Here is a 14,813-nt window from a genome sequence, read left to right on the forward strand (position 1 = left end):
CCCAACTCCCTCTGCATGGATCCCTGCCCTCTAGCAAGTGACTGTGCCACACAGCTTGGTGCCAGCTGCAGACTTGCTGATGCTGCACTGATTCCTTTGCCCATGGCACTGACAAAGATGTTCAACAGCACTGGGCCCTGAGGGAGCCACTTGGCACTGGCACAGCTGAGCTGCTCGATTCCCTCCCCTGCTGACACACTGCCAAGCTCCTCCCTGCCCCCTTGGCAGCCTTCAGAAGCACAGGTAGAAGGAAGGAGAGAAATGGCCACAGAGAGGTTGGAGCAGCAGCCAGGCAGGTGTGTGCCAGCTCTCATACCTGTTATGAACCAACTCAGCCATCAGCTTGAGGACAGGGGTAGTGCAGGCTGGGTCATGGTACCAGAGCTCGATCGCCCGCTGGAGGATGGGCATGTAGGAGGGGTAGCTGCAAGGGGAAAGCTAAGGAGCTTTGCTGCATGAAGGACCAAAACCCAACACTGAAAAGGTCAAATTCAATCCAAAAAGACCTGATTTGGGTTTGGGTTTCTCTGTGTGTGTGTGACCTGCACCAAAGCTGAGGTTAAAGAGCTGCTGTGGGCTGCTTGAGCATGGGAGGAGGAACAACAAACATGTTGGGTTGGAAGGGAGCTCAAAGCTCAGCCAGTGCCAACACCAGTCTGGCACAGGCTGCTCAAGGCCTCATCCAGCCTGGTCCTGAACACCTCTAGGAGGGTTTTAGAGCACAGAATCAACATCTCCAGGGAGGTTGTGGAGCACAGAAGCACCCAATGTGATCAAAGATCAAAGATCACATTGGGTGCTTCTGTGCTCCACAACCTCCCTGGGAAACCTGTGCCAGGGTCTCACCCTCCTCAACCTCTGCCAGCTTCTCCCCACCCTCCTCTTCACTCTGAAGCTACTGAAAGGCTGCTCTGAGGTCTGCCTGGAGCCTTCTCTTCCCCTCAACCCATCCAAGGAGTTGCACAAACATTTCTTTCAGCAAGGCAAAGCCAGGCCCAGAAAGGATTTCAGTGCAAGTGGAGTCAGCTAAAAGAGCTGTCAGTGTTGACAGTTGACCTTCTGCAGTCAAAGGGAGAAGTGGAGCCTGCAGCCAGGCTGCTCTTGGAGCAGTTCTGTTCTCACCACACCAACTGCTGCTGGCTTCAGACAGTAAGAGGCAACAGCTTTTTGTTACTGCTGTGACACAAGCCTGACATTAAAAGGTCTTTGTGCTTTGCAGGTCAAATCTCTTTAGGTGCAGTTGGAAAACTCAACAGTAGAGCTCTGAGTAGACTTCCAGCTTGGCAGACCCAAGCCACATCCAGTTCAGAGCTTAGGGAGGCTCAGAAAAGGGAAGAGAAGCCCCAGTCAGGGTTGGGCAGGGACAAGAGGGCATTGGGATGCAGTCAGGCAGAGTTGTGCCCTCTGCCAGGCAGGATGACTCAAACGTCTGAGGGCAACTGAAGGATACATCCACTCAAACAGCATCATGAAGCTGGTCTTGGCATTGAAGGCAAAGGCTATGCCCCTCAAGTCTCTCACCAAGCCAACCAAAGTCCTCTGCAGCAGGAGAGAAAAGAGCTGTTAGGACAGAGCATGACATCACCTCCCCTCCTTGGCACCCCCAGCCCAGAGCTGCTTCCCTCCTCCTCCTCACAGCACTGTCTGTGCTGGATGCCAGCCCCAGTGCCAGGAGCCCTCTCTGCTGTGAGCAGGGCACTGACAGCACTGGGGGGGTTGCTGCCAGCAGAAGGCAGGCAGACAGATGAGACTCCCTGATTCAATTAGCACAGGATGGTTTGGGATGGAAAGGACCTTAAAGAGCATCCAAGATCCAAGGCCCTGCTGCCCCTTGCTCAAGCTTGCTGGAGGCCTCATCCAACCTGGCCTTCACCACTGCCAGGCTTGGAGCCTCCACAGCTGCTCTGGGCAACCTGTTCCAGAGCCCCAGGGGGAGGAATTCCTCCTTCATGTCCAATATCAGTTCACCTCTTGCCCTGTCACTCCAGGCCTTTGCACAGACTCCCTCCCCAGCTCTCCTGGAGCCCCTTTCAAACACTGCAAGGCTGCTCTGAGCTCTCCCTGGAGCCTTCTCTCCTCCAGACTGAACTCTCCCAGCAGAGCCCTTCCAGCCCTGCCAGCACTGCTGTGGCCTCCTCTGGCCACTCTCCAGCAGGTCCCTGTCTGTGCTGTGCTGAGGGCTCCAGAGCTGCCCCAGCACTGCAGGGGGGGCTCAGCAGAGGGGCAGAGTCCCCTCCCTGCCCAGGAGGTGGTTGGCTTCTGGGCTTTCTGCACTGCACCAGGACCCCACGGGGTGCAGGACACAGCAGCACCTGCCAGGCTCTGGAGGCAGAGCCCTCCCCACCCCAGCACCTACTGGTCTCTTGCAGAGGGCAGGACAGCTGCCAGGCTGCAGGACCTATTGCACCCTCCTGCCATGCCAGAGCTCTGCAGGGAGCAGCAGGGAGGAAGTGGCCAGGTCCTGCCCCACTTACTTTTGCCTCTTGTTCGTTGAAGGTGTTTGTGCTGAACATCTGTGCCACGGTCTCAAAGGCAGCTGTGAGGGGCAGCATGAACTGCTCATACTGATCCTCATCTTCCCCTGGAAGCAAAGAACCAAGCCAGGAGTGAGGAGGCAGAGGAGGAGCAGATCCCTGCCCCTGCAGCACTGCCTGTGCCAGCCCTTCAGACACTGCTCCCCATGGAGCCCACTCGTCTGCACAGGGCTGAGCTGGCACTGCCAACACAGCCTGGGGAAGGAGCTGGGACAAACCCTGGCACCTCGGGAAACATTGGGAAGGGAAACACCACTTGGAACTTGTGGAGGCAAAATGTAGCCTCAAGCCTTGGTGCTGTGCACCTCTGGATACCTACACCCAGCCACAAGGCACCAAATCCCTGCTGGAGCTTCTTGCCCTTCCTTTTTTCCCCTCCCAACATCTCCTGCAGCAGCTCACAGCTCCCTGGAGAGCAGGGCCCAGCACAGCTCAGAAACCAAACCACAGAGCCACAGAAGAGTAGGGGTGGGAAGGGACCTCTGGAGATCAGCCAAGCCAAGATCCCTGCCCCAGCAGGGCCACTCAGGGCAGGGCACACAGGGAAGTGTCCTGATGGGTCCTGAAAGGCTCCAGAGAAGCCTCCACAGCCTCTCTGGGCAGCCTGCTCCAGGCCTCAGCACCCTCACACCAAACAACTTTCTCCTCCTCCTCAGATGGAGCCTCCTGGCCTCCAGTTTGTGCCCATTGCTCCTTGGCCTGGCACTGGGCACCACCACACACAGCCTGGCACCTTCACCCTCACACCCACCCCTCAGCTACTCACAGACACTGCTCAGATCCCCTCTCAGCCTTCTCCTCTCCACACTGACCAGCCCCAGGGCTCGCAGCCTTTCTCCACAGCAGACATGTTCCAGTCCCTTCACCATCCTCACAGCCTCCACTGGGCTCTCTCCAGCAGATCTCTGTCCCCCTTGAACTGGGGAGCCCCAAACTGGGCCCAGGATTGCAGCTGTGGCTTCAGCAGGGCAGAGCAGAGCAGAGGGGCAGGAGAACCTCCCTAGCCCTGCTGGCCACACTCTTCCTGCTGCACCCCAGGACACCCTTGGCCACCAGGGCACACTGCTGTGCCATGCAGCACCCCAAGGTCCTTCTCCACGGAGATGCCTTCCAGCAGGACAAGCTCTAGTCTGGGCTGGTCCCTGGGGTTGCTCCTCCCCAGCTGCAGGCCTCTGCACTTGTCCTGGCTGAGCTCCAGGAGGTTCCCCTCTGCCCAGAGCTCTGCTCTGGCTGGCAGGAGAGGCTCAAGTACCTAAGTCCACCATGAGCAGCCGCCCGAGTGCAGTGTAGAAGGTTGTCCGACACCTCATGTCCGCCAGGTTGGACTGATTGTTAATGCCCAGGAAGGAAAAGTGCTCACTCTGCAAGGAAGGGGAGAGAGGGATCAGAACCAGGCACCCCGGGAGGGGCTCCTGCCTGCGGGCCTCAGGATGCCTCCTCCCCCTGCCCGAAGGAGCAGCAGCAGTGAGCTCTGTGCTTCTCTCCTCCAGCGCCTCCCCCTGCCAGTCCTCCTGCAGAGAGGCACCAGAGGGCAGCAGGCACCCTGCTGGCATGGCCCTGGAGCAGGCTGCCAGCTGCATCATCCTGCAGCTTGGCATTGCCCTGGAGCAGGCTGCCAGCTCCATCATCCTGCAGCTTGGCATTGCCCTGGAGTAGGCTGCCAGCTCCACCATCCTGCAGTTTGGCATTGCCCTGGAGCAGGCTGCCAGCTCCACCATCCTGCAGTTTGGCATTGCCCTGGAGCAGGCTGCCAGCTCCACCATCCTGCAGCTTGGCATTGCCCTGGAACAGGCTGCCAGCTCCATCATCCTGCAGCTTGGCATGGCCCTGGAGCAGGCTGCCAGCTCCATCATCCTGCAGCTTGGCATGGCCCTGGAGCAGGCTGCCAGCTCCATCATCCTGCAGCTTGGCATGGCCCTGGAGCAGGCTGCCAGCTCCATCATCCTGCAGCTTGGCATGGCCCTGGAGCAGGCTGCCAGCTCCATCATCCTGCAGCTTGGCATTGCCCTGGAGCAGGCTGCCAGCTCCATCATCCTGCAGCTTGGCATTGCCCTGGAGCAGAAGAATGAGGCAGTCCTGTGCTTTGCCTCCAAAGCAGGGCAGCAACCTGCACCCCCCTGCTCCTGGAGACTCTGCAGGCCTTAGAGCTGCCCAAACCATAGAACCAGGCAGGGCTGGAAGGGACCACAAGGAGCAGCCAGTGCCAACCCCTGCCATGCCCAGGGACACCTCACACCAGAGCAGGCTGCACACAGCCTCAGCCAGCCTGGCCTCAAACACCTCCAGGGATGAGGCTTCCACCCCCTCCCTGGGCAGCCCCTGCCAGGCTCTCACCACTCTCATGGTGCAGAACTTCCTGCTCACCTCCAGGCTGACTCTCCCCACCTCCAGCTCTGTTCCATCCCCCCCAGTCCTGTCACTCTGAGAGCTTAAAAAGTCCCTCCCCAGTTTTTTTGTAGCCCCCTTTAGATCCTGGCAGGCCACAAGAAGGTCCCCTGGGAGCCTCCTCTCCTCCCCAGGAATCCAGCCCCTCTGCAGGGGGGCTCTGAGTTCCTCTGCCCCACAGTCTCCACAGGACCAAGAGCAGCTCCTGGGCTGCACCCAGGGCATGGAACTGCCTGAGAACAACTCCCAGCTGAAGGCACTCAGGGCCTTGCTCAAGCCCTCCCAGCCCAGCATGGGAGCACCAAGTGAGCAGAGGCTCCCAGAGCCCTGATCCTCTGCTGCTCATCCCAACCCTTCTCATTTCAAGGCAGCATTCCCAGCTCCATGCAGGGAGCAGCAGAGGGAGCAGGCTGCTGCAGGCAGCTCTGGCTTGGCTCTGTCTCACATGGGAGACCTCAGCCCTGGCCTAGAACTGGACTCACTCCAGCCCAGAACTGGACTCACCCCTGGCCTAGAACTGGACTCAGGGATTTGACTTTTCAGCTCACTCACCTAGGGCCTGGCCCAGCCCTTCACAAGGCTCTGAGCTGACATCAACCCCCCAGAGATAAAAGACATCACTCAGTTATCATGGAAGGGGCTGGAAGGGAGCTCAAAGCTCAGCCAGTGCCAACCCCATGCCATAGGCAGGGACACCTCCCACTGGAACAGGTCACTCAAGCACTCATCCAGCCTGGTCCTGAGCACCTCCAGGGAGGTTCTGTGCTCCACAACCTCCCTGGGAAACCTGTGCCAGTCTCTCACCATCCTCACTTCCTCCCCACATCCAGTTTCAGTCTCCCCCCTGCCACACCAAATCTATTCCTCCTCCTCCTGCCTTTCCCAGACCTTCTCAACAGTCCCTCCTGATGTTCAGCCTCAATCTCCCCTGCTCCACCTTCAAACCAGTGCCTCTCATCATGTCTCCCTGGAGCTCTAAGCTCTCCCTGGAGCTCTAAGGTCTCATTGGAGCTCTAAGCTCTCCCTGGAGCTCTAAGGTCTCATTGGAGCTCTAAGCTCTCCCTGGAGCTCTAAGGTCTCCCTGGAGCTCTAAGGCCTCATTGCAGCTCTAAGCTCTCCCTGGAGCTCTAAGGTCTCATTGCAGCTCTAAGCTCTCCCTGGAGCCTTCCCTTCTCCAGGCTCAACAGCCCCAAATCCCTTCAGCCTGTCCCAAACCACTGCCCCTTATCCTCTCACCACAGCTCTTTACAACCTCCCCACCCCAGGCCGAGCTCGGAGCAGAGCCGGATCGCAGCCCACATCTTCTCAGAGGCTCAGCAGGTCCCAAGGGAGGCAGCTGGGAGACTTCCCACAGTGTATCCATGAGGACTGTGGGAGCTGCACAAGGGCAGCTGGAGGAGCTGGCTGTGAGGGGGGCAGCAGGGGGCTGGCAGGACTCACCGTGTGATTGTTCAGCATGAACTGGACGGCGCTGAGCTTCACCAGCTTCCTGACGCTGCTGTAGGTGCAGGAGGCGTTAAGGAAGCAGCAGGGGCAGCAGAAGGCTCCTGGCAGGGCTTTGCCAAGCCCTCTGCAGGGCAAAACTGGCAGGGGGCTTACAGCTGGAGCATTCAGAGGAGTTCTAACCTTTCCTCTGCTTGGTTCGAGAGGAGCCCAGCTGCACAGAACGCTGCCAGAGAGAGGCCTGCAGTGAGCACCTCCAGGGAGGTTGTGGAGCACAGAAGCACCCAATGTGATCACAGATCACAACCTCCCTGGGAAGCCTGTGCCAGGGTCTCACCACCCTCAATCTGTGCCAGTCTCTCACCACCTGCAGTGGGTCAGGTTTATTTACACTGGATCCATCAACTGTCAATAGAGTCTGAGTGACACTGGATCCATCAACTGTCAATAGAGTCTGAGTGACACTGGATCCATCAACTGCCAATAGAGTCTGATTGACACTGGATCCATCAACTGTCAATAGAGTCTGAGTGACACTGGATCCATCAACTGCCAATAAACCAATTCAGTGCCAATGAATGAACTGCCAGGGGGAGCTACAAAGCAGTGAGGAGTCAGAACCACAGAGTGGTTTGTGTTGGAAGGGATCTTAAAGCTCATCCAGGTCCAACCTCCCTGCCACGGGCAGGGACACCTCCCACTAGCCCAGACCAAGTTGCTCAAGGCCTCATCCAACCTGGCCTTGAACAATTCCAGGCTTGGATCCTTCACAGGGTCTCTGGGTGAGCTGTTCCATTGAATCCTGGACTGGTTGGAGCTGGAAGGGACCCCAAAGCTCACCCAGTTCCAAACCCCTGCCATGGGCAGGGACAGCTTCCACCAGCCCAGGTTGCTCAAGGATCCCACCTGGCTTTCAACACTGCCAGGCTTGGAGCCTCCACAGCTGCTCTGGGCAACCTGTTCCAGAGCCTCAGCACCCTCCTGGGGCAGAATTTCCTCCTCAGGTCTCATCTCAAGCCAGCTTCTTCCAGCCTGAAGCCTTCACCTCTCACTCCATGCCTCTAACAAGTCCCTCCCCAGCACTCCTGCAGGCCCCTTCAAATCCTGGGAGATTGCTCTGAGGTCTCCTTGGAGCCTTTTCTTCTCCAGGCTGTCAAAATAACCAAACCCAAACTACATCAGAGCTACCTACTGCAACTCAGCAGCCAGATGAGAGTTTGATCAAGCAGTTCCCCTCTGCTCCTCTCACTGACTGAGACCCCAGAATAGGTTGGAAGGGACCTTGAAGGTCATCAAATCAATCAACTGTCCATAAAGAAACTAAGTGCCAATGAATGAACTGTCAGAGGGAGCCACAAAGCAGTGAGGAGTCAGAGTCACAGAATGGTTTGTGTTGGAAGGGACTTCAAAGCTCATCCAGTTCCAAGCCCCTGCCATGGGCAGGGACACCTCCCAGCAGCCCAGGGTAGCTCAAGGCCTCATCCAGCCCAGTCTTGAACACCTCCAGGCACCCACAACCTCCCTGGGCAGCCTGTTCCAGTGTCTTCTTGACCCTCACTGGAAAGATGAAGCAATGCAAGATGAAGCAGTTCACACAAGCAGCACATGGAAGTGTTGGAGCCAGCCCAGAGGAGGCCACCAAGGTGCTGAGAGGGCTGCAGCAGCTCTGCTCTGAGCACAGGCTGAGAGAGTTGGGGCTGTGCAGCCTGCAGAGGAGAAGGCTTCCAGGAGAGCTTGGAGTGGCCTGGCAGGGTCTGAAGGGGGCTGCAGGAGGGCTGGGGAGGGACTGTTGAGAAGGTGTGGGAATGGCAGGAGGAGGAGGAATGGGTTTGGAGTGGCAGAGGGGAGATGGAAAGTGGCTGTGAATAAGAAGTGAGAGTGGTGAGAGACTGGCACAGGTTGAGGGTGCTGAGAGACTGGCACAGGTTGAGGGTGCTGAGAGACTGGCACAGGTTTCCCAGGGAGGTCGTGGAGCACAGAAGCACCCAATGTGATCTTTGATCACATTGGGTGCTTCTGTGCTCCACGACCTCCCTGGAGGTGCTCAGGACCAGGCTGGATGAGGCCTTGAGCAACCTGTTCTCCCTGGAGGTGTCCCTGCCTATGGCATGGGGTTGGCACTGGCTGAGTTTTGAGCTCCCTTCCAACCTAACCCCTTCTGTGCTTCTGTGCCCCACAGAGGGCTGCTGGTTGCAGTGCAGCATCTGGGGGGAGTCTCTGCCCCCTGCTGAGGTTTCATTGCCCTCTGCCCCCAGCATCTCTTCTGCAAAGGATATCCAATGGAGAGGTCATTGAGCAGCTGCAGCGTCTTGGAGGTGATAGGTTCACATCGACCCCAGTACTTCAAGTTGGTGATGCTAGAGGAGAGGACAAGAAGAAGGAGAGGTCAGAAGGGGTTTGCTCAGCAGCCCCTTGGCTGTCTTGCAGAGTTCCTTGCAGTTGCAAAAGTCACCCCAAGGGCAGCAGCTCCACCCTCCACCGCCAGCACAGACAGCACAACGGCACAAAGATGGGTATAAAATCACTGTACTTACATTTGGTGGACTAGAAAAATTATCCTTCAGATAATCTTCACTACTTGGGTCCCAAGCTACACTGGCCCACACCCAGGCCCCTGCAACTCTCTGGCACTCCAGGGCTGGTTTCTGCAGCAAGGGTAAGAGAATTCTGCGGCAGTGACTCCATGCAGACGTCTGCAACTCTGCACCTGCACCATCCACTGTCAGCTGCAGAATTCTAGTAGCCCTTGCGAGCCATCTGCACCCCTCTGGGGGTGGTGAACAGCTTGGGGGTGGAGGGGGGCAGCAGAGGAAGGCAAAGCCCCCAGGCAGGTAAAGATGGGGGCAATGCTCCAGAAGGTGGGGGGGCAGCTCAGCGGCTGCGTGGCCCCAGGCACGAGGCACTGGGAGACTGAACTGGCTCAAAATGCTGCCAGGGAGGTGACAAAAAAAGGCAGCCTGAGGTTTGGTCCAGGAGAGCTGCCAAGGAAGAGGCCAAATCAAATCCCTACTGGAGTGGAAGAGGTTTTCAGCCAAGGGCTTGCCCTGCTCTGCTCCTGACCGCCATGACCTGCGAAGGAAAGCTCTGGAGGAGCTTTGGTGGCTGCCAAGAGCCAAGTGACAGAGTGCTGGAGGCTGTCCCCTCTCTCCCTGACTTTGCTTTTAAGCAGGCCCTGGGAAGAGGATCCATTTCCTGCTGTGTTTTGGTGTGTCCATGGTGGATACATCACTCCTGGGTGCTGCACATGACTTCAGCCCCGACAACTGCTACCATTCGCTCAGAGGTAACCAGAGGCTGCTGGTTTTAGCCTGACCAACACTCCCTGCCCATTCCATTGCTTTCAGTGCTGCTTTATACCTTCAAACCATCCCTGGAAGCTCTGCTGCCTGCAGGCATCCACACTTACATTTTGCCTATGAAGACACTCAGGACCATGGTCTCATCATTCAGCCCCAGGACCTCCGAGAGACGGCGGTACAGCTGCAGGGGGACAACAACAGCAGCAGGTGAAAGGCTGGCAGGGGACCGAGGAAGGCTGAAGGGTCAGTTGGGTTTGCACTCCTCTGAGGCACTCCCCAGGGAGCAGGTGGAGTCAGCACCCCCAGGAGGTGCTCAAGAAAGGTGTGGATGTGGCACTGGGGGACATGGCTCAGTGGCCATGGTGGTGTTGGGCTGGGTGACCTCAGAGGTCTCTTCCAACCGAACCAGATCTGTGATCCCTCAAGCTCTGGGAGGGTTTGCTTTGGGCTTTGCAATCAGCCAAAACAGTGCAGAGAGAGAGAATCAGTCCCAGAATGACAGAACTGGCAGGGCTGGAAAAGAACTCAAGGAGCAGCCAGTTCCAACCTCCCCTGCCCTGGGCAGAGACACCTCACACCAGAGCAGGCTGCTCAGAGCCACATCCAGCCTGGCCCTAAACACCTCCAGGGATGAGGCTTCCACCACCTCCCTGGGCAAACTATTCCAGTGTCTCACCACCCTCATGCTCAACAACTTCTTCCTAACATCCAACCTGCATCTTCCCACCTTTAGTCTGGCTAAGAGATGTTTGTGATCCGACCCAGACCAAGATCTGCCCTCACCACTGCTGCCTCTTTTCCACCTGTGCCCAAAAGCTGGAGCATGTTTTGCCTAGGGAAAGGCAATGTAGCAACTCTGCTCCTCCACCTGCAGGCTGCCCAGGGAGGTGACTCAATCCCCAGGCCTGGAGGTGTCTCTAAGGTGCAGAGCTGTGGTGCTGAGGGGCATGGCTTAGCCCCAGCCTTGGCACAGTTGAGAATGGTTGCACTCCACTATCTAAAAGGACATTTCCAATCCATGACTCTGTTTGCCATGTCACATCCCTGACCTGAAGCCTTCAGGCAGGGGCAGGGAGGCCCTGGGCAGCTGGAGGGGGGCAGGGAGGCCCTGGGCAGCTGGAGGGGGGCAGGGAGGCCCTGGGCAGCTGGACAGTTCCTCAGCAGGAAGGTGGTGAGACACTGAACAGTTTGCCCAGCTCTGAGGCAAACAATGCCACTGGTTTTGGTGGCAAAAGGGAGGACATTAAGTGAGGAGAAGGCTGAGAGAGGACCTCCATGCCCATACAGATCTGAGGGGGGGTGTCAAGAGGAGGGTGTCAGGAATCTTTTCAGGGGTGCTCTGGTGGGCAGCAAGTTCTGCATGGCACAGCAAGAGGGCCAAGGGCATCCTGGGGTGCAGCAGGAAGAGTGTGGCCAGCAGGGCTAGGGAGGTTCTCCTGCTCCTCTGCTCTGCTCTGCTGTGCCCTGCTGAGGCCACAGCTGCAATCCTGGGCCCAGTTTGGGGCTCCCCAGCTCAAGGGGGGCAGAGATCTGCTGGAGGGAGTCCAGTGGAGGCTGTGAGGATGGTGAAGGGACTGGAACATGTCTGCTGTGGAGAAAGGCTGAGAGCCCTGGGGCTGGTCAGTGTGGAGAGGAGAAGGCTGAGAGGGGATCTGAGCAGTGTCTGTGACTGTCTGAGGGGTGGGTGTGAGGGTGAAGGTGCCAGGCTGTGTGTGGTGGTGCCCAGTGCCAGGTCAAGGGGCAGTGGGCAGAGAGTGGACCCCAGGAGGTTGGATGTGAAGAGGAGGAGGAAGTTGTTTGGTGTGAGGGTGCTGAGGCCTGGAGTAGGCTGCCCAGAGAGGCTGTGGAGGCTCCTCTGGAGCCTTTCCAAACCCACCTGGATGTGTTCCTGTGCAGCCTGCCCTGGACTCAGTGATCTCCAGAGGCCCCTTCACCCCTGGCACTGCAGGACTGAGAGGAGAGGCTCAGTGCCAGAGGAGCTCTCACCTTGGAAGATTTCTGCACCTGGTCCCCGATGTAGATCTTGCGGAACTGCTCGAAGAAGCTCAGCATGGCGAGCTCCAGCTTCTCGTTGCCAGCCTGTGCCAGCCGAGAGTCCGTCAGGTTCATCAGCTGCAGCACCCTGCAGAGAGGGGGGACAAAGCCCAGCTCCTTAGGGGGGTCCTGGCAAGGCACCAGGGAGCTCTGGCACTCGGTGCTGGCCCTAGGCTGGCCCCAGCACAGCACTGGCACTGCCTGCCTCTCTGGGCCGAGAACTGCCAGGACAGGTCACAGAACACTGAGCAGGGAACACTCCTCTGCGGGGCTGCAAGGCTCCTGACCCCCCCAGGAGGGACTGCAAGGCTCCAGAGCCCCCCAGGAGGGGCTGCAAGGCTCCTAACACCCTCCCAAGAGGGGCTGCAAGGCTCCTGACCCCCCCAGGAGGGGCTGCAAGGCTCCTGACCCCCCCAGGAGGGGCTGCAAGGCTCCTGACCCCCCCAGGAGGGGCTGCAAGGCTCCTAACCCCTCTCAAAGTATTTTAAGGCTCCTAACCTCTCCCAAAGTATTTTAAGGCCCCTAACCCCCTCCCAAGAGGAGCTGTAAGGTCTTGGGTTTCATCTGCTGCAGGCCTGAGTCCTGGGTGCTGCAGCACTCACCCAGTGCCTGCACTGCCTGCAGCCCTCACAGGAGCCAGGCTCCAAGGACACTGCAGCCCCAGCCTGGCTGTTGCTGTGAGCCCCCAGAAATGAAGCTGTGACCTGTGGAAGGGCTCAAGGAGCAGAGCTCTCACTGGGCAGGGAGGGTGGAGGGATTCTAGGGCAAGAGAGACTGAGGAGGGGGCACAAAAGCAAATCTGCTCTTCTTGGCAAGTGCCACAGAGTGGGGGAAGGGAGGCAAAAGGCAAAGAGGCTTCTGAGAAGAGGCATTGTGCAGGCACTGAGATACAGACAGGGTCACCATGTCCCCTCCTGGAGCTCAGCAGCTGGGTAGGGAAGGCAGAGCTGGTGGGAGCTCAGCAGCTGGGTGGGACACTGCCTGCCCACCAAGGCCAGCAGCTTCCACCTGAGCTTTCCCAGCCTCCAAGCTGGTCACACTCTGGAGCAGAAGGCATTCAGTGTGACCTGGGTTTGGCTGGCAGCTGTGAGCTGTGTTCTGACACCCATTAAGCAAAGCTTGGGCTGGAGGTGGTTCAGAAGCCTCCAAATCCACAGGAGGTGGTAGATAATGTGATGGAGCTTTAGCAGCACCCAGCAGGTTGGACCTGATCACCTCAAAGGTCTTTCCCAATCTCAGCAGCTCTATGCCTCTACGTGGTGGGTGACATCATGGAGCTCTGTCAGCATCCAGCACATGATGGATGAAATGATGGAGCTGTGTCAGCATCCAGCACATGATGGATGAAATGATGGAGCTCTGTCAGCATCCAGCACAGGGTGGATGAAATGATGGAGCTGTGTCAGCATCCAGCACAGGGTGGATGAAATGATGGAGCTCTGTCAGCATCCAGCACAGGGTGGATGAAATGATGGAGCTGTGTCAGCATCCAGCACAGGGTGGATGAAATGATGGAGCTCTGTCAGCATCCAGCACAGGGTGGATGAAATGATGGAGCTCTGTCAGCATCCAGCACATGATGGATGAAATGATGGAGCTGTGTCAGCATCCAGCACAGGGTGGATGAAATGATGGAGCTGTGTCAGCATCCAGCACATGATGGATGAAATGATGGAGCTGTGTCAGCATCCAGCACAGGGTGGATGAAATGATGGAGCTCTGTCAGCATCCAGCACAGGGTGGATGAAATGATGGAGCTGTGTCAGCATCCAGCACATGATGGATGAAATGATGGAGCTCTGTCAGCATCCAGCACATGGTGGATGAAATGATGGAGCTCTGTCAGCATCCAGGAATGTGCTGGATGTAATGATGGAGCTCTAAGAGCATCCAGCACGTGGTGGATGATGTTACAAAGCCTCAGCAGCCATGGAAGCACCACAGTGCTCGTGGACAAAGCCCACTTTGGATCACCAACCAGGACAAAACTTTCCCCTGACCCCTGCCATGAAGCACAACTGCAAAGCAGGGACTTGAGCCAGGCCCAGTTCCTCCCTGCCATGCTCAAGCTCCACCATGAACGAAGTCCTACTCCCAAGCAGGCACTGAAGCCCAGGCCCAGCTCTCCTCTGCAAGCTCTTCCCCTCCCAGTGCCCAAGCAGGGCCAGGGCACAGCTCTGCAGTTGCCTTTCCCCAGCGCTCCAAAGCTTCTCCCTTTCAGGATGGCCAATTCCACAGAGCTCTTTTTTCACTGGTGAGGGGAGGAGGAGCAGCAGCAGATGGTTGGGAAGCTTCCCTGGCTGAGCTTTCCATGGAGGTGAAAGCAGCTTCCCTACCGACAGACCAACTCTCCGTCCATGGCGTCCTGCTCGTCCGTGCTGGCGAACGAGACTCTGCCGCCGATCACGGCCCCGATGATGTAGACCAACCAGGTCAGGCGTCCTGCAAGCAACACAGAGCCTCAGGCACCACCACCCTGCGCGCCAGGGAACTGCAGCAGCTTCCCAGCGCTCAGACTCATGGCAGCAGAGCAGTTCCAGGAGCAGAGGAACATTTCCACACCTCTGCTCCTCCAGAGGAGGGGAAGCCTGCACTGTGAGAGGGGAGGCAGAACGCAGCCAGAGCTGAACTCCAGACAACTCCAGAGCCAATGTGAGGCAAATCCTAAAGCAAGCAGCTGGGCAAGAACAGAACCTCCAAGGCTGAACCCACCCCAGGCTGTGGCCAAGCAGCCTCCTTCAGTGGCTTTGAACTGCAACCTCTGCTTCGTTTGCTAAACAGCCAGGAGCTGCCTGACCATCGTGGGCAGTTCCTCTGTCATGCAGCCAGAGCTCAAAGTAGGTCTTCAAACCTTTTGATTCAGCTTTTCTCCTCCTCAACTTGCCCTCCAGGGAGCTTTGATGAGGTCCCTGGTGTTGCTACAACACATTCAGAGCAGCTCAGGAAGGTTAGTTTAGATGTGTCTGAAGCTCGTGGCTGTGCCTCCAGGCTTTCTCCACCAGTGCTGCAGGTTTCTGCCACGGAGGCAGTGGGGAGGTTGCAAGGAGCACTCCACATCCTGCTCCAGACCATGGCAGAAAGCATGGGGCAAGCAGTGCTGACTGCCTGGGCTCAGAGA

At 57.8% G+C, this 14,813-nt stretch overlaps 1 protein-coding gene across 1 annotated transcript in view; it reads right to left on the minus strand.

The window, feature by feature from the left end:
- Positions 1 to 14,813, minus strand: part of XPO7 (exportin 7) — a 56,471-nt gene that overhangs the window by 11,797 nt on the left and 29,861 nt on the right. Inside the window, exons 13-21 of the mRNA XM_064175660.1 lie at positions 14,032 to 14,137; positions 11,648 to 11,783; positions 9,769 to 9,842; positions 8,639 to 8,719; positions 6,360 to 6,423; positions 3,787 to 3,895; positions 2,475 to 2,581; positions 1,451 to 1,539; positions 317 to 424 (exon numbers count right to left, since the gene is read on the minus strand). Coding sequence (XP_064031730.1) covers positions 317 to 424; positions 1,451 to 1,539; positions 2,475 to 2,581; positions 3,787 to 3,895; positions 6,360 to 6,423; positions 8,639 to 8,719; positions 9,769 to 9,842; positions 11,648 to 11,783; positions 14,032 to 14,137 — 874 coding nt within the window. The remainder of the gene's footprint in view (positions 1 to 316; positions 425 to 1,450; positions 1,540 to 2,474; positions 2,582 to 3,786; positions 3,896 to 6,359; positions 6,424 to 8,638; positions 8,720 to 9,768; positions 9,843 to 11,647; positions 11,784 to 14,031; positions 14,138 to 14,813) is intronic.

The sequence above is a fragment of the Pogoniulus pusillus genome, chromosome 42 (genome assembly GCF_015220805.1).
Source record: "Pogoniulus pusillus isolate bPogPus1 chromosome 42, bPogPus1.pri, whole genome shotgun sequence".
Lineage (NCBI taxonomy): Eukaryota > Metazoa > Chordata > Aves > Piciformes > Lybiidae > Pogoniulus > Pogoniulus pusillus.